General features: G+C 39.6%; 1 protein-coding gene across 30 annotated transcripts in view; it reads left to right on the forward strand.

Annotated features, from left to right (window-relative positions):
- Window positions 1-26,951, forward strand: part of Erc2 (ELKS/RAB6-interacting/CAST family member 2) — a 1,049,338-nt gene that overhangs the window by 573,271 nt on the left and 449,116 nt on the right. For all 30 annotated transcript variants that reach the window (XM_021244028.2, XM_021244029.2, XM_021244031.2 and 27 more), the window contains one exon: window positions 15,375-15,510. In XM_021244028.2, coding sequence (XP_021099687.1) covers window positions 15,375-15,510 — 136 coding nt within the window. The remainder of the gene's footprint in view (window positions 1-15,374; window positions 15,511-26,951) is intronic.

Consider the following 26,951-nt stretch of genomic DNA (forward strand, 5'->3'; position numbering starts at 1 on the left):
AGCAACCATTCCTAAGTAAAGCCATTTCCATAGGAGTGTCTGAAGCACCGGGAATGTGTTGATTCACACAAGAGACAGATGGAGTGAGAGCTGTCCAGCCTCATCTTCTGATGAGGAAGTGGGTGAGAATGATTATAGCTTACATAGAGTGAAAGCTGGCTTCCCAAACTCAAAGATGCAAGAAATCATTATGTCTTCATTGCTTTTAAGCCAATTTAGATCAGATTCTAGAGTTGAGGGCACACAATCAGTAAGGCCAGAGTCAGATATGTGACCCAGATACACTTACAGAAACCCTCATTCCTAGAAACCCTCACTTACGTGGTCACATTGCCTCCCATGAGGTCTGAATTTTTGACTGTGCAGCTGAGATCACCTAGGACTTTAGTTGCTGACTTCATAGTGCGTTGTGAGTCCTGGGGTGTGGGACTGAGGAGATGGGAGCTGTGGTGGGTAAGCTCAGTTGTGCTAGTTTGATTGTCTTGGGAGGTACTGAGAGGATTAGTAAAACACTTCCATGTGTGTCTGAATGGGTCATAGGGGCAAGACTTTGGGTATTAATTATATATGGTTCTTGGCTCCCTTCTTTCTGGCACTGCTCCTCTGTGCTGCTTCCTGGCCCCCATGAACCAAGCATCTTTGCTCTGCCATAATGTTTCTGCCTCAGCACCAACCATAGGTGAAATCCCCTGAAACTGTGAGCCAAATTAAGCCTCTCCTCCTTTAAATTGTGGGTGTTGTATATTGTATCAGAATGATGGGAAAGCTGACTAGTACAGCAGCCTCCTGTCCAACAGCTTTGTCCAACACACTCTTCCCTAACAAGTTTGAGTGAACAAAGGCAGGAGGGGTCTGTCCCCCAAAATAAATCAGTCTGCATGTAAGAAGAACAGAGGCCATCATTGTTATTATTTTCCTTATCATTAAAATTACTGTAAGGTAGCATTTACAGAATTTTTGCTATATGCCACACATTCTTCATGCATTGTCTCATTTATTTGTCCTTTGAGTAGGTATTATGTTACTGGCCGTATCCTGTCCAACAGATAAGGAAACTGATAAAAGAGTAACTATTTACTTTTTCCAGGTCTTTCAGTGTGGAAATGGTTGATCTGGGATTTGAACTCATGGAATCAGTCTCCAAGTCATATCTCTTAAACCCATTCTGTCTCACTGTTAATTCTGACCTGTCTCAAGGGCCCGTTCCTAGCCCAAAGCTGTTACAGCTTATCCAGATTCTTTGAGATTCAGTCTGCAGAGCCTGTTGGAGCTGCCTTTGAGAAGTAAAGGAAAGGCATTGTGGTGCTTCCAAGTATAATCTGGGCTGGTCAGGGCCTCTTTTTTTAAGAAGAAAGTGAAAGTTAACTGTCTCCACCTTCCTAGCAATAACAAAGCTATGGAATTACACTGGGGATAGCTTACTCAGTGCTGAGCAAAAGAAGATTTTTAAGTAGCTCCAATTGATGAAACCTGGGAATTGGCTCAGGGGCAAGTATATTGATAACTTTTTGTACCTCATAGCTCACCTGTCAGGTCCCAACAGTTCTGAGGGTCTCAGTAATCCCACCCTGCCAGTGGGTGCAAGGCAGTAAACTCCTCCTACCAAAAGTCTCCTCACCTGTACCTAGAAGATGGAGACTTGGCTCTTGGTCTTAAACATTGTTTGTATCATTTCTAGCCATTGCTTTAGTGATATTGTATTGTTAGTTATATGCTTAAAAATTAAAATGCATTTTGGAAATACAGATGAACATTTATGTATTTTATTAGCTGTTGCTTTTTTGCACTATAAAATCTATAATTTGCAGATTGAACACATGATTTCACTGTTTCTTGCTCAGGAAGAATCTAAAATTTTAAAGTGCATAGGGTAAAAATATTGAATGTATTAAGTAGATTGCATAGGTAGTGGATGAATGGAGCAAAATTCATTGAGTGGAAACACTAATGAGAGATTTGGGCAAATCCAACTAATAATATTATTTCTCATACTTGGTACACCAGTAGAATAATTCAGTGGGATGATCTTGAAATCTCTCTCTCTCTCTCTCTCTCCAGTGTAATAATATTAAAGGCTCTAAGAAGTCCTATAGTCCTGTAGTATAAAAAAACTGTTTACATTTTGTCTGTGCTCTTAAGATTTATTTGATCCTGGAGCCTCTAGTTTTCTTATTTTGTTTTTTTGGGTTTTTTTGGTACTGGGGATCGAACTCAGGTCCTTGTGCTTGCGCAGCAGGCGGCGAAACCACTGAGCTAAATTCCCGGCCCAATGTTTTTGTTTTTTAATAATAGTTATTAACAGACCCTTGAGCTAGTGCTACTACAGTGTTACAATGCTATTTGGGAACACCTGAGTTAGAAAAAACATGTCAAGAAGTGAAACTGAAGCATATGACATTGCAGTGATAGATCTGGAAATGGTTGTGTTGAGGCAATTGTGTGAAGTGGTTTATTCTGTCTTACTGAATTGGAGGGAAGTGGTTTATGCCCTCTTTGCCTATAATCCTTCCACTATGTTATCCTTCATTGATTTTCACTTCGTCCACCACCCACCACTGATACTGTTTTATTCATTCATACCAGACTAAGAGAAATGAGTTTGAGTTATGCAGAGTGTGGAAAGGATAGGTATTTAGTTTTTCAGTGTACTGTCATGGAAATAAATACTTGGGAAAGTATAAGGATGCATAAATTACCAGAACCTCTTGTTGGCCATAAATTAGCCTTCTTGATTCCTTAGGTCACATTGGTGAAAGTGGTTTGGAATAAATGAAATTTGTTAGGTATGTAGTAAGGTAAGCAGTTCCTAGGAACTTTTCAAATTGACGGTAAAGATTATGAAATCTTTAGAAATAGCCAAAAAACCAAACCAACCCAAACAAAAACCAAAACTGGCCAACCAAGCCAAAGCACAGAGGCTAGGGATGTGGCATGAGGATAAAGGGTTTGTCTGGCATATGAGAGACCCTGGGTTCAATCCCCAGTACTGCCCCTCTCTGCAAAACACACACAACTCCAAAACAAACAAACAAACTCCACAGGTTTAAACCCTGTGAAAATAATCAACATGTGGCTGGGTGTATGTTTATGAATTACAGGTGGTGCACACCTGTAATTCTACTACTCAGGGAGATTGAGGCAGAAAGATCATAAGTTCAAACCTAGCCTGGGCAACTTAGCAAGTTGGTTAGATCCTGTCTCAAAAAAAGAAAAAAGAAAAAGAGCTGGGAATATAGCTCAGTGTGAAGGTCCTAGGTTCAACCCCTAGAACCACACACACACACATACACACACACAAACACACAAAACATATAATTTCAGCATTGGTTATTGTACAGATCTGTACTCCCCAACATTGTAGCTACTAGCCCCATGTAACTATTTAAATTAATATGAATAAATAGTGTTTAAATTCAGTTCTACAGTTGCCCAAGCTACATTTCAGGTGTTCAGTAACCATGTGTGGCTAGTAGCTACTAATCTGGGCCATGTAGAAAAATATTTCCATGATTAAAGAAATTTCTATTGGATAGTGCATAAGGGAGTCAGAATTCTGACATGACCCCCTTCAGCTCCACCCCCTGATTTTCATATCCTCATATAGTCTCTTTAACCTGAATGTACGCAGGACTGTGACTCATATCCAGCTGATAGAAAATGGCAAAGGTGATGGAATCGTATTCCCTTACATAGGTATGTTATGTGGCTAAGGTGATGGGGTGCCAGTCCCATGATTATGTCATTTTCTATGAATGCATGTTGGCAGACTGGAGTGAGTCTCTTTTGGTAGTCTCAAAAAGTCAAACAGCTATGCTATGAACTGTCTGGATAGAGGGCCATATGAGGCTGGCCCGGGATCTAAGTGTAGCCTCAACCCTCCAGATAATAGCCAGCAAAATGCTGGGAACCGTAGTCATACAGCTGGAAGGAAAAGAATTCTGGAAACAACCTGAATGAGCTTGGAAGTACATTCTTCCCCAGTTAAGTGTACAGATACAGAAGGCGATCTGGTGGACACCTTGATTTCAGCCTGGTTACCCATGAACAGAAAAACCAGCTAAGCTCTGCCTGTACTTCTGATCCACAGGACCTGTGAGATAATAATTGACTGTTTTTTCAGTCTGCTAAGTTTGTAGTAATTTGTTGTATAGCAGTAACAGTCAAATTCAGCCCTGGTCCAAATTATTTTGGGGATGACCAAATCGTAAATACAGTATAACTTGCTTTATTGAGGCGAGTGTTTTGCATGCTTCATAGGGGGAAAAAAGGCTGTAACTTTCAAAGGTGAATGTCTAGGCCTGGACAATGTGTTCCATTTACTTTTATGGCAAAGATCTAATAATGTAATATTTCATTGTTTTTATTTAGAATACCAGATATCCATGGCATCTTAGAAACAACTGTTCAAATTCTGCATCCCCCGCTTATTAACTGTATGATGTCTGGAAAATTATTCTTTCTAAGCCTCTGTTTCCTCATCTGTAAAATGGGAATAAGTTGACCTTAATGTAAAAATGCTGTTTTATTTAACTGAGTTTATACTTTTACAGTGCTTAGCACTGTACCCGGTACGTAATCTAGCATCTGAAAACACAGGAAGTTTTTACTATTTGACAATATTTTAAAATTGATTTTTGATAGCAAATAATATAAACCCCAACACATTATTTCTATACTCTAATTTGAAAAATCATCATATAAGATTTTTATCTTCTTGCACGTCTGCTTTACTTTATGTCTGAGTGGCTGCACCCCAGTTCCAGATTGAATGCAATAAAAACAGGTCTTGCAACTACGAAGTGCCCCTTGTGCTCATAGGTTGCTCTGGCTGTATGTTTTCTGGGCAAATCGCCCCCAACCTCTGGCCAGACAGTGGAATGTTGGTTTCCTCCAACATTAGCCTCCTGGGGGTCAATTTTCACAGTTTCCATATGTTTTTATATTACCCCAAACTGTAAATATAGCTGACATTCTACCAAATTAGCCCTAATGTGCCTCTGTCTAGCAGTGGAGCCATAGACTTTTAGAAGTATACAATACTCCATGGGATTGTGGTGATTATAATGAATGTTTTATTTTTAAAGTGCTAGATTCCTTTTTTTTTAATTTGAAAAGAAGCAAATGATATGCAAAGAGAAGATACGAAATAGGAACAGGGTAGCATTTTTAATCTGAGGATTTTCTCTATCTTGAGTTTGCCAGCTCCAGAAATTCTGTCCTCAGATCTGTTAGGTGATACCTGTATTGTTCTTTCTCTAGTTTTCTCCCCTTTTTTTTCTTAGTTTCTACTTTTATCTGCACTTATCTTGTCATCTCCTACTCTTCATCTCTAACTTAATCTGTTTGTACAGGAAGAAGAATCAAACATGATAGACACGACCTGGGTGTGCAATACAATAAACATTTCTGCTTATGAGAGTAAATTATTTCATAAAACTTGGTAATTTGTTTAAAAGGTGGGCACATTGAGGTTAACTGGCTTGGAGAACAGAAATGAGTTGGAAAACTCCATGGCACTCTTGGTTTGTGTCCTGCTGGTTCTTCATTTCAGTAGCTGTCATTGTCACTGTGATGTGGTTCTGTGGAGCTCTCCCCTGTGTCCTGAGTCTCCCCTCCTGGGAAGTTCACATTCTTGGATTGTTGCTTCATCCATGTCTAGTCCTCTAACAGTCAACAAAATTGCTGCCCAGCAGCATCCTGTCAAGTTAGGAGTGTTGTGCCCTGGAGTGGCAGGACCACAGAACAGAGTAGATCCTGATTTTTCTCATTTCTGCTCTGTGGACCATTCTGTGGCTGCTTGGGAGAAAAGAAAGTTAGGATAGTGATAGGAAGGAAGTAGGATAGTGATAGGAAGGAAGTAGGATAGTGATAGGAAGGGATTCTGTAGTCTTCATCATGATTGGTTGGCGCTGTACAAAGGTTAAGCAGTTGGCTAAATCTATGGAACTAGACTGTATCTTGGTTCCAACATTCAGCTCCGCAACTTTAGGCAGTTCCAACATCCAAGAAATAAGCAAATAGGTCCTACCTGACAGGGTCATGGTGAGATAAATAAACTGATACTTGCAATGTACCTAGAACATACCACCTCACATGTCTGAGTGAATAGCAGGAACATTTGTTGCAATGATGATTATTGCTACATATTGTAGGCCTGCAAACTCCAACCCTCAGGCCAAATCCAGCCCTGCTGCCTGTTCTTTTACATAAACTTGTACTGGAACACAGATCTCCCAATTGTGGGCAGCCGCTTTAGCTCTGCAAGACAAAGTAGAGGCAAAGAGGAGTCTTTCTGATAGCGGCTGTCTGCCGCTTGATGTTTAAGATACTCACTGCCTGGCCCTTTATGGAAAGTGTTGACTGCTGTTCCAGACTTTGGAGTGCCTTTCTCTGCAGCGTCAGTAAGAACTAGCCATCAGTTTTCTGTGAACTATGTACAGATTTTCACCATCTTTTAAATACAAATTAAATTAGAGCAATACTAAGGCCATTGAGTATACTGGGTTTTCAATTTAATCTTGACAATGACCTGTATGGTAATGAACCCTCTAGATTTTTGTTGTGTTAGCACCTGATAATTTTCATTTGTGTTTTTAATGAGTCCAGGCTTTTTAAAAATAAACTTTTATTCCGTATATGAGATTGAATTTTCCCATATAAAAAGTGCCTTTTTTGCAAACAATATAAGAGAATAATCTTAACTCATGAAACCCCCTAGGTACACATTCTGAAATAATTTTAAGTGTTCACATACAGGATTTAGAAAACAAAAGGGGACCTGTTTCATCCTTTTACCAGGAGAGGGCAGGTTTCAGAATTAAATTCAATCCAGTAGAAATGTGTCAGTGACTGTGGCCTAGGCATTGTGCTAGGCTCCGAGACAGCATGAGCACTGAGCAGCGGGTGCTTAGGGCATGACAAGAAAGGCATGAGAGGATCTGAAGTGTGACGAGTTACTGGCAAGGCAGGCACAGTGCAACTTGGGAGTTCATAGCAGCGGGACTCTACTTTCTTCATAGATGGAGAAGGCTTGGCCAGAGGAGGACATCTCCTTCATATTGAAGGATATATGTATATGAGTTATATATTGAGGGGGGATATGTATGAGTTATCTATGATGAGGGACTGGGGTACAGGTAAGGCAAGAGTTTCTGAGTTATATATTGAGGGGGGATGTGTATGAGTTATCTATGTTGAGGGACTGGGGTACAGGTAAGGCAAGAGTTTTTAGGAGAAGAAACCTCTTTTGCAGAGGCCCCGAGGACAGTAGGACCTGTGTACAGGGTGCAAATGGAGGGCCAGTGTGGGAGTGGGGGTCAGGGAAGGAGGATGAGATAACACTGAGGAGGCAGGGCTGAGACCTGGTAGAAGTCATGGGAAGAACCACGGGCCTTTCCATAGGTGGTAGATATCCATTGTGAAGTTTTGAGTGGGAGAGAGATAGAATCCTGTTTGTGTGCTTCCCATTGCCTCATGGAGAATTGATTCCATGGACTTCCCACAGCCAGAATCCTGGTCCAACCTGGAGATTATGGTGGCTTGGGCCAGGTAGGATGTGGTTAAGAGTCATTGGTTCACTCTGGCAAATACTCCTATGATGGAAATCTGTCTTGGCTGCAATGCCAATCTGTGGAACAGCCCATAAGCAACTCAAAATGCAAATAAATATGTGATTATAAATTGTATTGAGTGCTATGAAGCAAGTGCACTGGATACAGTCAGAAAGTTTTTCAGTGAGGGGAGGGGCATCCTTGGATTTGGTGCCCAGAAAAGACCCCTCTGAGGAGGTGACACTTCAGCTGAGACCTGAAGGAGGAAAGTTGGCCACAGAGGTCTGGTAGCAGAGGGTTCCCAGACTCTAGTTTTGCCTGTGCTCTTTGGTGGGAAATAGAAGCTGAAACAAGACTGAATTCTAGGGCTAAAGGGAGAATGGAGTGGAATGAGAGTGGTGAGGTCCATGGGGTGGTGAGGTCCATGGTCATGTAATTTTATTCTTTGGGAATTGGAAGTCTGTTGGGAGATTGTATGCCACCAAGTGCATGGTCTGACTTGTAACAAAACACTTGCTCTTGCTTTTGGGTGGAGCATGCATTAAATGAGGATCAAGAATGGAAGCAGAGAGACTGAAGGGAAGAGAGCTATGGGCCAGTCAGGCAGTGATTGATGGTCTGTTGTGGCAGCAGAGTTGATGAAGAGAAGGGGTCTGCCCACTTCCTGTCTCTCTGTCTTTCTGCTCAGCTGGCTTTGAGCTGAAGATGGAGGCACAAGCACTGTGTGGAGCCACATTGTATTGAAGCAGACATACTTGCTGGGCAGGCAAAAATGGCAGGGGATGGCTTTGGGCCCTCCTACAGTGAATCTACCAGCAACTTTGACCTGCAGGTTGCAAAGCTTGAGCATGTAGTCTAGTCTATGGTGAGAGTGCTATAGAACCAGCTAGTGTTCATGGGTCACCAGACCTAAAAATCAGAGGCCAAATGATAAGAAAATTATTTGGTAAAGAATAAATCTGAGCCAGGTTTATTAGTTAATCCTGTGACCCTTACAACTGTGTATGGTCTCCTTGCTAAAAAGAGCATCTTATTATCAGGTACACAAGAGCCCCGGAAAGGATAAAAAACAGGGTCACCTTTTCCTTTGGAGTGTCCTGTGAGTGCACCAGTGCTGCTGTGTTCATAGGTGAGGAGGCCAGGGGCATCAGTGGTCACCTTGACTCTCTGCTTTCCACCCCTCAGGGTCTTCCCTAATAGGTCCCCAGCATCTTTCCCTAGCTTTACCTTTTCATCACAAGGCTCCACTCATATTTGAGGTGGCATTTCATCATTATTTGGGGGAGGGTTAGAGTAAAGGAGAATATTGAAGGAAGTCTGCCCTTGAGAGGCTCCCCCAGAGTGAAATGTCTGAAAGGAAAACAAATTCTTATCTTACTATTTGTGACCACCTTCTGCTATATAACCTGCTAAGATTGCTCCCTAGGTCTTTCTGGCTTGGGTGGGAAGGTCAAGGGTGAGATTTTAGGAAGTGATGTGTGCACCACAGAAGAGGGTTTAGGGCAGGGGGACACTGGGGTTTTGGGCTGACGTTTCTAAAGCACTTACTCTGTGTGAGGTACTCTTAAGAGCCAAGGGTTTATGGAATCAGTTAATATCCCATACACCAATGAAGTAACCTAGCCAAGTTCACAAACTGTAAGGAATGCCACTGTCATGAGGATCCCTTTAATTTGGCATCCAAATTTTTGGTCTTGGCCATTTGACTATATAGCCTCTCCATGCCAGTGGTCTCAAATGATTCCAGCCATTTCATTTAATTAATTTGAGGGGAGACTAACTTGATGGGAGCATCTCCTCTAAGAGAGTTTTCTGGTAAGATCCTATACTAGAAGCTGGAAAACTGAAGTGTTCTTTGCCTCCTACCTAAGTCCTGGGATTACAGGGATGTGCCTCCATGTCTGGCTTAAACCTTTTTTTAAGGTATGTTATCAGGTTCTTGGTATGTTCTGCTGGCCTGATGAGTGATAACTGATGTCGTTGAAGGTATGTTGGCATCAGATGGTTCATCTGATGGGGTGGCCTTGCCCCTGGTTCTTGGGTACAGGGTGGTGGTACCCATCTCTAGGGAACGAGTGCTGGAGGGAGGAAAGGAGGAGTAATAAAACGAGAAGGGAAATGAAGTCAGAGAGCAGGAAAGATGGCTTGAACATCCTGCCAAAGGGTTTTGACAATGGCTGAGTCAGTGGACTCTCATCAACCTAGTGGCCATACAGTTACTCTTGAGAGGCTGACACAAGATGCAGAGTCCAGGAGATCTGGCCCGTCATCTGATTGCTCTGAGGTTGGCATGGCTTGTGGTTCTTTGCTGGGAAGAGAGTGGGATTCAGGTAGCCATTGCAAGACAGACCCTTTCTCTTCCAGGAAGGAATGATCATATTCATGACATTTGGCACATTTGTAATTGGTATAAAATATCTTTAGAATATTTATGATAGTGCTCTAAAATTTATAGCTATGCTGAAGTACTCAGTGGTATTTACAAGCTTCAAAATGAGATCATCACAGTAGTTAAAAGTAAAAGCTTTTATTGTCAGAAACTTCACGTAGTATGCACTGTCAGCCCCCATCATGTGTGTGGCCTTCTCCTTGTGCAGTGACTTGGGCTCTCAGCTCACTCACCCTGCTTGCCCAGAGCTTCCTGCACTGCTGTCATCAGGGTCACCCACCAAGAATGTGACTCATCATTAAGAAAAGCATGAATGGGAGCTGGATGTACAACAAACATATTTAATAATGCATTCCAGAGTCTGTTGTTTGAGGTCTGGAATACTTGCTGTTCTGGTGTCGAAAATGAAACACTAAATATATGTGCATGATATTGCACAAGACAATTATATTCTTACTGTAAGCTAAGAGGGAGACAGGGTAAACCTGCTGAAATCTGTTTTAAGCATTTACCTATACTAACTCATCAGTCCTCCACAATAACCCTACCAGTTACCTAGGATTATGAGTAACATTTAATTTATGTATTTAATTTTTGTGCTGGTGGGATTGAACCTAGGGTTTCACACATGCTAGACAAGGGAATCTGTCATTGAACTAAACCCCAAGTCCAAGTACCCCTTTTATAAGCTGAAGCACAGAGGGGTTAAGGAACTTGGCCATGGTCACACAGCTGGAAAGTGATGAACTGATGGAAGCCCAGGCAGTCTGGCTCTACACTTTGTTATCAGACACTTGCTGCAGCTGCACCTGGAAGATTCATATGGTCTAGAAGTGGTCTTCAGTGGAGGTTGTACTACTTTGTACTCCCATCTAGGCATACATTGAGTTATTATGCAAGAAAAATCAAAACTATGTCCATAAAAATTCTGATATAAAATGTTTATTGTTACTTCATTCATAGTAAAAAAAATGAAAGAACTCAAATGTCCATTAACAAGGGAATAATTAATCAAATTATATTCATATAATGGCATATTACTTAGCAATCGGAAGGGCTGAACAGATACAGCAATGTGGACACATTCTAAAAACTTTATGCTGAGTGAATGAAGAGAGACACAAAAAAGTATATGTTGAATGATTTCATGTATGTGAAGTTCAATAATAGGCAAAATAAATCTTTGTAGATAAAAGTTAGAATAGTGATTATTTCTGAGCAGAGAAAGGAGACATGAGGCTGGGTGATGACAAATTCTATATTTTGATTGATCAAAATTCCTTGACTTATATCCTTAATATTGTTGTATTTTCTGCTGTGTTCTTGTACTCCACTGAAATGTACATGTGAAGAGAGAGAGAGAGAGGAAGTAAAACTTGAAGTTTCCTTTGGTAACTTCCAATCCCAGTGGTAAACATTGTTTATAGACGGTTATAGACTGGTATGGAGTTTCTAGAAATTTCTATTTACGTGCATATGTGTGCATATGCATCCAAATAGGCTTTTATATATTCACATGACTAAAACAAGACTATTTGTATCCTGGTACTTGCTTTATTTTTCAATTAACAATATATCTTGAAGGGTTTTTTTTCATATGGCCTTAATTATTTTAGCTATGTGATTCCATAGTATGGATATAGTTAATTTCTTCAGTCAGTTTCATTTTGATGGACAAATAGGCAGTTTTCAAATTTTCACTTGTACAGTTGTAATGAAGATGTTTTTACATATATACTTGTGCAAGTGTGCAAGCACTTTATAGGCTTCTTTCCTAGAAGAAAAGTTTGATTGGAAAAAAGGTATGTGCACTTTGGAGGATCCTGCTAAATTGATTTCCAAGAATACTTTTGTGAATTATATTTCTGCTGACTATATATGACAGAGCTGGATTCCTGAATCGTTTCCCACAATGAAAATTATCAGTTGTTTAAAGTTTTGAAGAGCATATAGGTAAAATAAAATTGCACCTAATTTCTGCTGAGATGTTAAAATAAGTTTTTATTTTCTCCTTTACATACAAATACACATGTGCCCTAGTAGGAGCATGTGCATCTCCAGCCCAGCGCTCCCAGCTATGTAATTCTGTACGTCTCAAACCCTGGAGTGTTCTCACCAGCAAGTTAGAGAACACTTTCTAATTTTAATTTGACAGGCTATTCTAGTGAAACAGCAGAATTCTCTTATCTCTGACATATTTTCTGAATACAGTAGTTATTGATGACCCCAATACTTGTTGGATATTAAAAATTTAATCCAAATTCCTTAATGGTGCATGAATTTTGAAAAGTGCCATGATTTGCTTTGTAAACCTACCTTATGAAGCTGGGCAGTTTGTCAGATATTGAAAACTGACTTTACCAATATGTTTTCCAACCACCCTTCCCTCATAATTGCTTTTATTTTTAATGTGCATATTGGGTATATTTAAATGGTATTTCCTTGGAGTAAACATTGTTCCAAAGAACTTTTTTCTGAACACGAAGCAGGTAAATCTCTGGCAGAGGCTTGAGGCTGTCCAAGTTGCTGAATGGGTGAGAATCTGGAGAAATACAAATGAAACTTTCTTCTAGGGCACTATAGGAAGAGGTGTTGCATTGTGCAGCCCTACAGTCCCTGCCCTGCAGGCTTTAGAGACAGTTGAGAGAGCTGCGCTGGGTTCAGCATGTCATTTACTCAGTCTGGGTTTACTTCTGCAGGTGGAGGAAGATACAGAGTCTGATAGATCACTTACAGGTTTTATTGTTGGAAATCCTGAAGCTATTGATAGAATAATGACTGTGGCCATTTATTTTTCACTGTACATCACTAAACTTTGGAGGGAGGGTTTGTCCTCCAAGGAATCAAGCACTTATAAATTTCACAACCTATCTGCCTCCTTGTAAATTGCCTTTTCAACCTGTGCTTCAGAGAACCTGAGGGCTCCTTTGAGGGACACCTGGGAGAGAGAGAGAGTTGTTGTTTAGTAGCTGATGCCCTGCTCACCTGTTCCCCAAGCCACTTCTTTCCTCTTTCCTATCTGTGGAGAGAAATTGTTTTTCCTTTTTTCTTTTCAAGGAAGAGGGTTAGACTACTAGAAATGTATTTGAAAGTCACAACACTACTTCATAGGAGTGTGCACACTTGGTTTGTAGCTGTTGATAGTCATGTACACCGAATGATCATTCTCATCACCAGGCCCTCCAATCTGATTGGCTCACACCCTACCATGCAAACTCCAATTTTCCTTTTCAACCACTGGTATCTTTGAAAGCCAGCATTTGAAGAAGTAGTTGAAAAATGTTGAAGAAAGGCTTGCATCATGTGTCAGAACACCAATCTCGCACTTTTCTTAGTCAGTCAGTTTTAACTCGGAGATTTAAGGGACACATGGACTTGAAATTTGTTTTCTTCTTCTTGAATTTATAAAACATTGCACTATACTTGAAATTAAAGTCTGTATGGTGAATCTGCTCTGAGAGCTTTGTTGGAATTCTTTATACAAGTGATGTTTGTAATAATAACCTATTTGTCATTGGTGTTTGGAGATAATGTTTGGCAGTTGGTTCTTTTTAATGGTAATACTTAAAGCAATAAAAAGTAGAATGAATTTCCCTTCAAAATACTCTAATTAATCTACCTCAATAGTCATGCTGACCTCGGCATCATATCCTTTCTGAGCAGTGACCACGTTTCCTCAGTAACTGTGTTTACTCTGGTCAATATGAGTTTTGAAAACATCACATTTATTCAATTAGGAAGCAAGAGGGGTCATTCTGCACATCTTTAGAGTAAGCTAAAGATCATTTTCTGAAAACAGATTTGCATATACTTCAGTTGGTTGTTTCATATGTGTATGTTACTGTATTGAGTAAAAATGTGGAGTGCATAAAACTCAGCAGTAGCAATAATAACTAAGGGGATGGTTATTTAATTTCGCCTGTATCCTTCTAAGTCTACCAAGAATACTTAAATCACCACTTGGTAATATAAATATTCCTAAGGGGCCCAAGTGTTCAGAATTTCTTTTTTTAGCATGATTCCTAAAAGAAGATTGTTTGCTTAGTAAGTAATTATCTTGAGTCCACTTTCTTGGGGTGGGAGGGAGAAAGAGTGTACATAGTTTCAGGAGGACTAGAAATAGGAGTGTCATGTTGAGAGCTGTTTTCATTTGCTTTTTGTTTCAGTTTGACACATTTGCTGTCTCTCATCTGGTTCTTGTCTTGTTTACATTTATAAAAGAGTAGCGACTCTCAATATACAGTTCTTGTCTTGGGAGTCCAGGCTCAGTCACAGTGGCTGATGTGGCAGCGCCATGGAGAGGGGGTGAAGGAATTAGAAAGGACCTCAGATGATTGTGCTCCTTGGCCCTCCTCTCTTGGAGCCACTGCTTCTGAGCCCTTTGTGCTGCCCTCCTGCCTCCACACCTGTTGGATTAGATTTATAACAGCTGCTGTGGACATGGTGACCTAAATCTGTGGAATGTTTTGCTAACACAGCTCATGAAATAGTCCATATTAAGCCTGTAATTCATAGGGGTTTTTATTTTTCAATTTTAACCCATCCTTTATTCTTAGTCTTTTACTCACTTGATCACTTTATGATTTTACACTTCGACATCCTATAGATTCATTAGGAACTTTTATCCAAACTCCAGGGCTTTCTTTAACAGTATGATTAGCCAAACTGTTATTCTGTTTGAGGTAGGCATTAACAAAGTATTTGATTGGAGTTTTGTAATTGTTATTTTAAAATCCAAGTAATGGGTTATGATATCAGAATAAGAACATAACCTAAAAGAATAATAATAGAATAGCAATCACTTAGAAGAAAATAAATGTACCACAGGGCCCACCTACCTTTGCAGTCCTATCTCTTATCCCACTTCCACTCCTACCCTGGGCCCGCCTCCCTGCAGCCCTTGTTTCCTTGACGTAGTCAGCTGCTTTCCTGCCTTGAGGTTTGCATGCCCTGTTCCCTCCTCTGGGGAGCTCCTCCACTGGAGTTTCTCTTGGTTGGCTCCTTTGAGTCGCAGTCACAGTCTTGTCTCTAGAGGGAGGCCATTCCTGGCAAAAGTGTCTAAAGACATCTCCTTCCTCCCCATCACCTTTACACATATGCACCTCTTCATCTCTCATGTCATGCTGTTCATTTCCTCCCATATTAGGAAACCGAAGTTGTCTCTTCTTGGTACAATACTTGTCTGCCTTGCTCACTGGACTCTAAGCCCCATGAAAGTGTAGATATCACCGATCTCATTCACCACTGAAGCCCCAGTGCCATCCTGACATTCAGTGGATGCTCAATATGTATTTGTGGTAGAAGAATGGAATATTCTGAGCTCCCAGCTTTTCTCCCAGTCAAGATATTCTGTGTTTAGTGCTTCCTGAATTCATTGTAACAACGTAAGCTTTTCCAGTGGTTGAAGGTAACCAAGGTGTACTGGCTTTTCTCAGGCATATGAAGGATCAGAATAAGAAGGTGGCCAACCTCAAGCACAATCAGCAGCTGGAAAAGAAGAAGAATGCCCAGTTATTGGAGGAAGTCCGCAGGCGAGAAGACAGCATGGCTGACAACACACAGCATTTACAGGTGAGACCAGGTTTAACTTCTTAATCCTTCATAATTAAAAAATTAATTTTGTAAACTCAAGCAGTTTACAAAACTAGTTTTATTTTGTTCAAAACTCTAAGGTTCTAAGTAGATCATTCTTCTGTCTTCTCTATAAATATAGTTATCTTTCAGTGACATTCCTATCTCAGAAACCAACTGACTGACTGAAAACACCAGTTTTTCCTCATTAACCATTTCTATTTTTGGCAAAGGGGTTCTTCCCATGTGCTCAATAAAACAGAGCATTTACTTTGAAGTTTATTTATTCCAGTATGCCTTTCAACAGAGAGATTCAAGTTCAACTTGGCTGGAGTTCATGTTAAATTTTTGTTATTAATTATTGTCTTTTTCCACTTATATTTAGGTTTTCTCCTTGAAGATAGAAGAAGTTAGATATTTTCAGTATGTACTCATAGTTCATCTTTTTAATTGACTAACATAGAAATAAATAATTATTCCAGATTAAGAAAATATAAGGAAATGTGTAGCACAGAACATGGCATATGGGGGCTACTTAGCAACATAAGTTTCTTTTTTCCCTGTGTCTTGGAAATACCTTAATGCAGTCACTCAAGCTTTCTCTCCGTTGATGCTTGTTTTGGAATTTCCACAGAGTAACATAGTGCTAGAATCAGGTCGTCTTCTAAGTTCTGTGCATACTTTCACATAGTCCACAGCCTGGTTGAGTCCACTGCTTCCTAAGTGCTCTTGACAAGTCGTGTTCTAGGGTTTGGGGTCTCAGTTTCCCCATATGTCACAGATGTTAGATGGGAACATAAGGACTGAGATAATAATAACTAAAATGTGCAGAACATTTTGCTGTTTTTTTCCAGGAATATATGTTTTAATTCCTTAATAAATTGGATGATTTTACATGTAGTGAACTAGTCTCAGAAAAGTTATGACATGACATCCTAGTAAAGGGTGGAGGCAGACCTGACTCCAGGTCTTCCTGACTCCAAGAAACCAATGCTGAGAAATAACAAAAGTGGTGGGTACCATTCATTAAATATTTCAGTATGCTAAGCACTGTGCTGTGCTAGGCACTAATGCTTTGCTCTGTGTTGTCCGAATTCACAGGACTCTCCACAAGTGATGGCCTTAGACAGCAAGCCCACCTTCTAGGAATGCTGTCATTCCAGGGGGAGGAGAGTGACTTTGTCTAGTAGTTCTACAGACGTTCAAGGATAGAATATGGGATAGGATATGAAGATTGTCCAGGTCAGGGTCAGGCCGTGTCATCACTTGGAGCCTGAGAAAGACTCAGCCTTGCCCAAACCAATGGGGTAAGAGTGAGGACAGGAGACATCCCACAAGACAGAAAGAAATCCTGTTATCTGGAGGGGTTCAGGCCAGATTGAAAATACAGAGGTCCACTGTAGCCATCATATGGGGTAGATAAACAATTACAGTAAACAGATTACAAATTGCAAACAAATTACAATAAACAGTTGTTATTCCATCTGTTACAGATGAGGGAGGCTCTGAGAGATAAAATAACCTGTGAAATATTACTTAGCTAGTAGTGGCAGTCCTGGGACTTAAACCTATACCTGCCTATGTTTAGATGATAAGAGCTCAGAAAAATGAGGGAGGCAGAAAAACTTGAGGTGACAGAGAGTCTTCATGGAATTAATAGGATTGGAGCTGAATGCATTTGAATTGAATGTATTTGAGTTGGAAGAGATGAATGCTAGTGAAGGCCCTCCAGTTAAGAGAACTGGCAGCAAAAGTACAGAGGTTGGCAGAGAAAAGCACAGTCAGGGCACAAAACATAACAGAGTGGCTATGGTGGTAGTGTTCAGTGAAGTAAGCAGTGCTATCTTCCTTTAAGTGACTCTGCAATTACAGTGCTTGTGTTTCATTCTAGGCTTCAGAATTTCCTGTTTTGGAGAAGGTTCCTTAATTTTCTTAAGCCTCAGCTTCCTCGTTTGTAAAACAGAAATGATAATTGCAGCTATTTCAGAGCTGTTGTAAGGGCCAAAATGTTAGTGCATATAAAGAATTTAGAATTGTATTTGGCATGGGCTCTGCTCAGAGTGTTAATAATGAACTGTTGTTATAATAACAAAGAAAGGGTAAAAGAAGCATTTCAAAAAAAGAGTTTTCCAGTATATGTAGAGCATTTACACAGTCATACTCTGATATGCATTGACTGTCTAAGTTTCTGTCATATATATATATATATATATATATATATATATAAATCTCTTTCTAAGGACACTTATAGTTATAGAAATTAATATCTTGTGTTGACCTACAATCTCTTGTGTAGCAATATTTTCCTAAGAGGCTTTGATAACTGCCTCGCAGACCTATTCATAAAAGATAGCATGGTCTGGAATTGCTTAATTGCATTCCTGACCACCCCAAATAAAGGATAACATTTGAAATGAAATAAAAAGTAATCACAGTTAATTTTGATGAAAATGTCTCTGGTTAAGATTAATAGAGAGTGAACCTCCCACTTGCCTGGATTGCAAAGCAGATGTGCTCAGATGCAGTAATTACCTTCTGAAAACAGGACTTTCTAGAAGCACTTGACTTTTTAAAATCACTGTTGTTTAAGAACCTTCTGTTTGTAAGTTAGACTGTTAAGCCCTTTAAGTGTCAGAATTTGGTCTGATTGGTTGTTTAGTTGGTTGGTGGTTGTTAAGTTTGGCACCTGCTAAATTGAAGGTATTCTACAGTGATTGTTTTTATTTGCTTGGTTTCTCGTTTGTTTTGTTTCATACTGGGGATTGAACCCACACTAGTACTTGGTAATGATTGGACATGACAGCATCATGATTTCTATCAACTAAGTAGGTATTACATCCAGAAAACTATTGAGGAGCATATTGCCTGCAATAATAATAGCTGTTGAATCACCCTTGAAAGGAGAGCTCAGCGAGACTCAACTAGTTGGTGTAAAAATTGGAGACAAAGTTGAATGATAGAGTTACCATGTTATTTATCGCTTAAAGAAGGACACGATGTCAACAGGCAAAACCTGGGCCACCTCAGTCAAACCTAGATAGGTAGTCATGGTACAAAACATTTCACGAACTGTCTTTACTTTTTAAATGTATACTGTTTTGGCAAGAGTTGCAAACTCAAATGCCCTTAGGGTAGAGGTTATTAATATAAGTTAAAAAACAGATTTGCATGTGGAAAAGATGATCATGTGTGTTTTCTTCAACCTTTTTTTATTTTTGAATAGAGATGAATCAGTTAGCAATTGCTATAACTACACTGTGTAAAAATCACCCCTAAATTCAGTGGCTTTAAAGCATTAACAGTTTACTCACTCATATTTGCAAACTGACTGAGTGGCTTGGCTGCTCAGGGGTGGGTTTGGCTGATCACTTTGCTGCTCAGCCTGAATAGGCATCAGCAACCCAGAAAAACTCTTCTAATGACAGCACAAAGGCAGGGGAGAATAAACAAAAATATGCAAGATGTCATCAAGCCTAGTCTTGAACTGATATTGTGGTTTCCAACCCAATTCATCGGCCAAAGCAATGCACATGGCCAGTCAGGGACTGGGGAATTCATTCCACACAGCTAGAGAAAATTATGAATGGGAAGATACAAGGAGAGGAGAATTGCACCTAATCAGTCTATCACAAGAGATAAGGTTTGAAGAAATAGTTCTCTGTTATAAGAAAAACAACAGCATAAGTGTAGTGAAAAATTTCAGCTATGGTTGGCCATTGTGTGGATGTAATTTAGAGTGTTGGGGACCAGTAGGGAACTTAAGAATGCTTGCTTCATCTACAATAGTGTGGGCCTTGAAGCTATAGTTGAAGCTGTGAGGCCGGATCTGGTGTGGTGAGACCTTCTGATAATGCAAGTTAAATAATATTATGTGAATTATTCTGGGTATTGGAGAAAATTAGTTCAAATTTTTTATAGCAGTGTATATTCTGTTTCACAGCCTGGAACTCAGATCCCATTGGGGTCATATGGTATAAATGCACCCCAGCTAGCTCAACTTAACCCTCTGAAGAGCAGTGACAATTTGATATTTGCTCTGAGTCCTCATTTTGTCTTAAAATACCTTGAACTGTTCTCAGAGGAGATCACCCATGGTCTAGGAGGAGATTGCATTCTTGGTCTAATTTCTTTAATCTTTTTTTTTTTTTTTAACATGAGTAAGGAGAGCAAGAAGGGAAGGAATAAGAGACATGGAGTTGAACTATTCAGAGTGATTATTATTGTTACCTTTGGCCTTGAGTAAGGCAGAGAACCTCCCTGACCCCTTTTTATCTGTAAATAGGGATTACAATCTCTTCCTCTCTATATGCAGTAAACAAAATAAGGTTTGTGAAAGAGCCTTTTACAATCTCTGACCTATTTGGAGTTCAGTTACTAGAGCCTTTTCCCAGAGAGACTAATAATGAGCTTTTAGCCATATAAGACAGCTGACCACTGGGAGCAATCACCCAGCAAATCCTTTGCAACAATTTTACACTAGTGTGCAATGCAGATATAGAGCACATCCCAGTAAATGAAAGTTTCCAATAAAGCATTAAAATATTTTAAGCAATAAGGAGGAAAATTAAAAGCATTTTTCAAGTTAATGTTGAATTGTGTGTGAAAGGCGGATGTGAAAGATCATGCTTTTCTTGTATAATTGTGTAGAACTGTTCCCCAGGACACAGATTATGGAGCATGATATTTATGTCTGGCCTTGGGGCTTTGGGCTTCTGTGTGTCCCCATAGGAGCTTGTATAGAGATTTTTCAACAAGGTATCTTTCCAGAGATTCACACTAAATCGTCATTACCAGAATAGGATGCATCTTTTTCCATCGCTAGCTATTTCTTACTGAGGAAAGATGTCAATTTAAAACCCCAATGGATATCTTTGTAGATTTTGGCTACATTTCCCCCTGTGCAGCTTACTGAGTTAATGAACTAACATTGTAAGAAATGCACAAGCCAATATTTTATGCTTCTTTTCTGTTGTATGTCTGCAGAATTCTCTTCAATTTATTGCCTGAAATCTAAAGTCCATTCTTGTGTGCTTCCGTTTCCAAATTATAGGTTCCTAGGGAACTGTAAAGTTTCTTCTCTGCCAGTGGTTAAGCCTGAGTGTGATCAGTTTAAAAAGCAAATGAATGTTCCCATTTATTCTTGTCCTTTTAGTAGAGATTTAGCAAATAGTTTTCAAAAGCTAGAAATGATTTTATTTTTCAATTTGTGCAACCTTGTAAATTTGTATCTTGTTTTACTGGAGGTCTTCCTTTACTTTGCTACTCCAATTAGACTTGAAACCAGCTAACACAGGAAGTGTAACCAACAGTGTAAACCTCAAAAATAGCTTTCAGCGAAACGTATAGTTCATTATGAAGTTTCCAAGGTTTGCTAAGTTATTTCTTTGCAGAGGGCCACATCTATACTAAACAGCAGTTTTAAAGCCTTGTATTTATATGTTCATCTTTCCAAGTCACTAAATTGTTCATTTCTCCTTCAATTCCCTGAGCTTCAAATTGTTACTCTAACTGTGATGTATGTTCATGTGTTATGGTACACTTACCTAAGTACTGCTATTAGGAGAAAGCTGACCAGCAGAGTTCAGCAATTTATCATTGTCAGAATGCATTTATTGAGTTCCTAGTTTTTCATGGCTGTTTGGTAGGCATGGCTTGAGATGATTTAGGGAGGTCCCCTTTCAGCTATCTTTTTCAACATGTGGAAAGACGAGAAAGGTCATCCTAGCACAGGTTGAAAAGAAATCCACATTTGTTCCAATTTTTGTTACAATTTAACATCATACTTTTAAACACTGTGAGAAATTTTGTTTGTCTTGCAATTTTCTACCTTGATGCCTAAAATTGGGAAACTCCATTACGCTGGAGATAAATCTCATCACTTTGTTGAAATGTAAACTGAGCCTCATCCAGCATTTCCAGACTTTGTTCATGGTTTCAGACAAAGAGAAATACTCAACTATTTGTGAGTCTGCAGAGGACACGGATTGTTGATGAGTAGGGCTGGGGGTTAGTACAGAAGTGCTTTCTTTCCTTGGGGATTTATTTTGACATTTGTTTTTCCTTCACACTATAATCCCCCACGAGCCAAAATCGACTTGTGTTGTAGGAGGTCCCTATAGACAGTCTCAGAAAATCTTATTTGACAATCAGTTTCTGGTAGCCCTTGAGTTGGAATCGTTACTCTTTGTAGTAACTCATAGACTGTCAAGAGTGACAAGACATCCTGTGCAGTGTATTTGAGAACTAACCATTTTTTAGGAATGTTCCCAGCAGCCAAGTAAAAGCATGTAAATAAAACTGTTGTACGTGGAGTTTTTCTCTTTTTCTTCTTTCCTCCCAATAAAGTATGACTTGTTTTTCCAAATGTGCAATAACTTGCATATTTCTTCTGAGAAACGTCTTCTGCCTTTTCCTGTGGATTTGTGACCTAATCCCCCACTTCATATAGCCTCTCTGTACAAATCCACTGTTTCTATAGAAAAGAGAGGTTTACCCTTAATCAAGTGTTGCCTAATCTACCTACTAAATTACCCCCTAGAGACACACAGTGTTCATTATTCTTTTTTGAAGGGTTTTCAGATTTCGCTCCATTAGTGGCTCTTCAGCAGTCCTCAGCAAAGTGAATGTTTGTTTGCCAAAGGCTGAAGATTCTACAGAATGAAATGCAACATATTTGTCAAGTGAAATCATTGTTATGGAGGTAGAGCCTGGAACGATGAGACTTTTTCTGGGGGAGAGGGTGGTGGTGGAAAAAGAAATCTAGCTAGAATGATATGGTAATCTCTTATTCCAATATGGATTACTAAGGAATCTCAGGATGTCTTTTAGATGTTATTCTATTTTGTATCTTTTGGTCCCTGAAATATAAACTAATAAGAGAAAGGCAGGGTCCTTTGAGCATTGGCAATAGACAGTCTTTCCTAGGGGATACATTACATTAGCTACAGGAAGAGAGGAGGACCTGTTTGTTAAAATTACCACTAATGATCAATTTAGTCAATAATAAAACAACTAACCACCTAAGCTCAAGTTCTGCATGTGCTTTTTCCAAAGTGCTTTTACAGATTGGTCTTCATGATGTGTCCTCCCATTGGCCTTGAGGATTGAGGGGCCAGTTTTTCTCTTTGATTTTCAAATGAGGAAATTGAGACTCAGATAGTTTCTCAGTGATTTATTTGAAATCAAGGATCTCTGTAGAGACAATATTTTGAGGAACCACCAAAACATTTTTCTTCTCTACTGTGAAGGTCAGAGGAAGCTATACAGATGCTGAAGAAAATGCTTCCTTAGGCCAAAGATTCTTTTATTTATTTATTTTAAAATTTTATTTTATCCCATTTCTCCCCTGCCTTCAAGCCCCCTCCCCTCCCTATGTACAAAAGCTTTGTTTCCATTTTTCCTTCTATTTTCCCTTTTTTTCTTGCCCTTTCTTCCTTTCTACCTCCCTCCGCCCATGTTCCCCTTCCCATTTGAACTTTTTTTTCTCATTTCCTAATATCTATTATACATTTTAGTCCTTATTTCCATTTTGATTCTCACACCAGAGAAACAATGAAGTATTTAAACATGTGTGTCCGATTTATTTCACTTAAGAGTATGGTCTCAAGGTGAATCCATTTAGTTATAAATGTCCGAAGCTCATCCTCCTTCATGGCAGAGTACTCCACTGTATAAAAAAAAACTCCACATCTTTATCCAGTTACTAGTTGATGGGCATTTGGGCTGTTGCCACGATTTAGCTATTACAAACTGTGCTGCTATAAACATGGGTGCATATATATTGCTGTGGTATGATGTTTTAATTCTTTTGGGAAGGGACCCAGCAGGGAAATAGCTGGGTCAAATGGGACTTATAATCATAGCTTTTTTGAGAAGTCTCCACACTGATTTCCACAGTGGTTTCACCAGTCTATACTCCCACCAACAGTGTAAAGGGTTCCTTTTTCCCTACAGCCCCTCCAGCATTTGTTAATGGTTGATTTCGTGATAACAGCCATTTTTTTCTGGAGTGAGGTGGAATCTCAGCATTGTTTTAATTTGCATTTCACCAATGACCAGTGATGTTGAACATTCTTTTATATATTTATTTGCAGTTTCTAATTCCTCATCTGAGAAGTGTCTTTTTATTTCAGATGCCCTTTTTTAGATTGAATCTTTAAATTTAGGGGTTCTTATCTTTTTGAGTTCTTTATATATTCTGAATAACAGTCCTTTATCTGATGAATAGCTGGTGGAAAATTTTTTCCCATCCTGTGGGTTGACTCTTTCACTCTGTTGGTGATTTCTTTTATTGTACAACATTTTTTACTAAGATGAGGTCCCAGTTGTTGATTCTTTATAGTATTTCCTGTAGGGTCTGGGTTTTGTTCATGAAGTCTTTGTCCATTCCTATGTCTTCAAGTGTTCTACTTATTCTCTCTTCCAGTGGATTTAGTGTTTCTATTTTAATATTTAAATCTTTGATCTATTTCGATTTTAGGTTAGTGCATGGTGAAAGATATGGGCCTAGTTTTAATCTTCAGCATGTGGAAAGCCAATTGTTCCAGCACCATTTATTAAAGAGGCTATCTTTCTTCCAGTGAAGGTGTTTGGCTTCTTTGTCAAAGATGAGGTAGCTGAGTGTGTCTGGAGTTGTTTCTGCCTCTCCCAGTCTGTTCCACTGACCCTCAGGTCTGTTCTTTTGCCAGTACCATGCTGTTTTTATTGCAGTAGCTTTGTAGTATAATTTAAAGTCAGGGATTGTGATCCCCCTGCCTTGCCTTTGTTGCCCAGTATTGCCTTTGATATTCTAGGTCTCTTCTGGTTCCAAATGATTTTTAGGATTGTTTTTTCTTATTCTGTGAGATATGCTGTTGGAATTTTGATTTGGATTGAATTAGATCCGTATAACAATTTTGGAAATTTAGGCCAAAGATTCTTAACCAGAAATCCTGATGTAAAAGCTGTTGATAAATAAGACTCTTCAGGTACATACTTGGGAGTATCTATATCTTTTTCTGTCCTACTTGACACCATAGAATGTGCAGCATAATTTTCCAAATAGATATGGTGAGGCCATTGTGAAGAACCTACACTTTGAAGGCCACTGGACTGAAAGAAGAAAAAACTCTGGCAGCACACTTGCTATTTTTTCAAGGGTAGAATTTATGTAATAACTCACTCCCAGAACTCGTGTAATCCCTAAGGGGCAGTCATGTTCAACATGCATCAGAAGAGCCAGTCCAGCCTAACCCACTCTCCCAGGCCAGGGTAATTCCTGCAGGTTTACCCTGAGATATTGCTACCAGAGGTTAGCCAGGGGGGCACCTGCAAGTCACCATGTGTGTCACCCTGACATCAATAACCTCTTTCTAATAGATGCTGGTATTTCAGCACATTGCTACCCAAGGCAGCAACCGGGGCATGGTTAATTTTTAAAATGTTAACTTTGACTTATGGCTTGTTCAAGGCATTGCTAACATTTTAGATTAAGGAAATGACAATCAATGCCATAGGCAATGATTTAGATGGAAACCTTCCAAAAGGAAAATAGGACTATAAAATCTGTTCCTATTCACTTAATAGTCTCTTCTGTAATACACATTTGGGAAGTTGGTAACTTGAATGTATGACACTTTTAATTTCTTCTCTGCTATTACAGTTTCCCTCCATATCTTACTTATTTATGTTACCTGGAAAAAGCCCTGCAAGGTTAAGCTGTTGTAAGTTTTTCTTACTAGAAAGACATCAGACTTTTAAAAATACAAGCTCCTTGTTTTGCTGATGAGGGCAGTAGAACTCAGCAAAAGCACATAACCTTCCGAATATCCCTGGGGGAGTTACTGCCAGGGGAGACCAGATCTCAGGTCTTTCACTTCCTTTTCCAGGGCCTTTTGTGAAGTTCCCTCTCTGTGCAGTATGTCTGGAGGATAGGAATGGTTGAAATCCTTGAGATGACAGGCTCAAGGGGCCTGTGGCCCCTCTGCATTGGGTGTTACACTGCATCTAATTAACCCCACAATATTTTATAGTAGGATATTCTATCATTTCTCATGCTTATTATATCTTTAAATATAGAATAACTAAGGCAGTGGTAAATTGGCAATGAAGAAAATGACGTGAGAAGCGTTTGGAGAGTTTAGGACTCTTGGGATGATAAATAAAAATTGCCTTATGTGCTCCCCACTGTGACCTGCCCAGTGAGACAAGCAGCATGAAGCTCCATGGCCCTTCCCAGGCCCCGCCCACGCCACTGTGAGGGCCACTTAGCCGCCTGTGCGCCTCCAAGCCCCCCCCCCCGCCCCCCGCCCGCCACGCCTCTGGCCTTCTGGCTTTTCTGCTGCCTGGACCCACACGACAGAGGCATAGGGGATTATAAAGACCCTTGTTCTGAGCACCACAAGATAGAGCAGAAGTTAGTAATAGAAAGAAGGCTTCTCAGGCTCCTCCATGAAAACTCAGCGGAAAAGTAAAGAGAATCTCTACAATAAAGGCATATCAGACCACTGTACTTGGTCTGCTGCTGGCTTGCTGAGACTCATTGACTTGTATAAGCACACGGATTCCTATGTTGCCTACTGTGACAGCAGAGACATACCCTGAAGGAGGCCCATAATTTTTATTTTTTACTATTTGCAAAAAAGAAAAAAAATTTTTTTTCTCTTATTTTCAATTCTTAATTTTTACTTTTTTCTACTCTTCAAATTTTTACTTTGCTTTCTTTTATCTTTTCTCTCTCTCTCTCACTCGTTCTCTTCCTGTCCCACATTGCTCTTCATCTCCCCATTTGTTCCTTTCTGTACTGAATTCAGATTTCTCCCTTATTTTTCTTTTCTTCTCTTTTTCCTTCTCTTGATTATCATTAGGTTTAAAGGAAAGTAAATACAGTATCTAGCCTCCCTGTTGCTGTTAGGTGATTCTATTCACATCTTTGTTCTTTCATTCTGCCTTTTCTTCTTGCCTTTAACAACTTCTTAGAGTTTGTGTGATCTTCCTGTGTCTTCTGGCCTCACCGCTAATCTTTCCTGATCTTTCTACCTTCCCTCCCTTCCCAACTCCTTTTAACTCCCCAGCCCAAAGGGGAAAGATGATATATTGAAAAGTTTATTCATTATAAACTTATGTTGGGTTGGTCCTTGGTTTTGATTTAACTCACATAGTTAAATGTGATAGATTAATAACTACCACAAATTGTCATTTTCTAAGCTGTGCTTGATGCTGTGGTATTGCTGACTGTGTCATTTGGGCTAACATGTTGTTATTGATCTCATTAGTTTTCCTTCCTGGTATAAGGAAAACAAAATAGCCTCAGAGTCATTAGAGCCACAAAACCTAAACACAAGCCATACCTGGAAGACAACTCTGAAAAGCAATCATTCCACCTTTTAAACACAAGCAACAAGGATACCTACGTTAAGCAATTTTGAAATATCAACCCAGGAATTAAACCAAGAACAGTACCA

Source organism: Heterocephalus glaber, unplaced genomic scaffold (genome assembly GCF_053883595.1).
Source record: "Heterocephalus glaber isolate CG9 unplaced genomic scaffold, H.glaber_assembly_v1.0 deba00001472, whole genome shotgun sequence".
NCBI classification, from domain to species: domain Eukaryota; kingdom Metazoa; phylum Chordata; class Mammalia; order Rodentia; family Bathyergidae; genus Heterocephalus; species Heterocephalus glaber.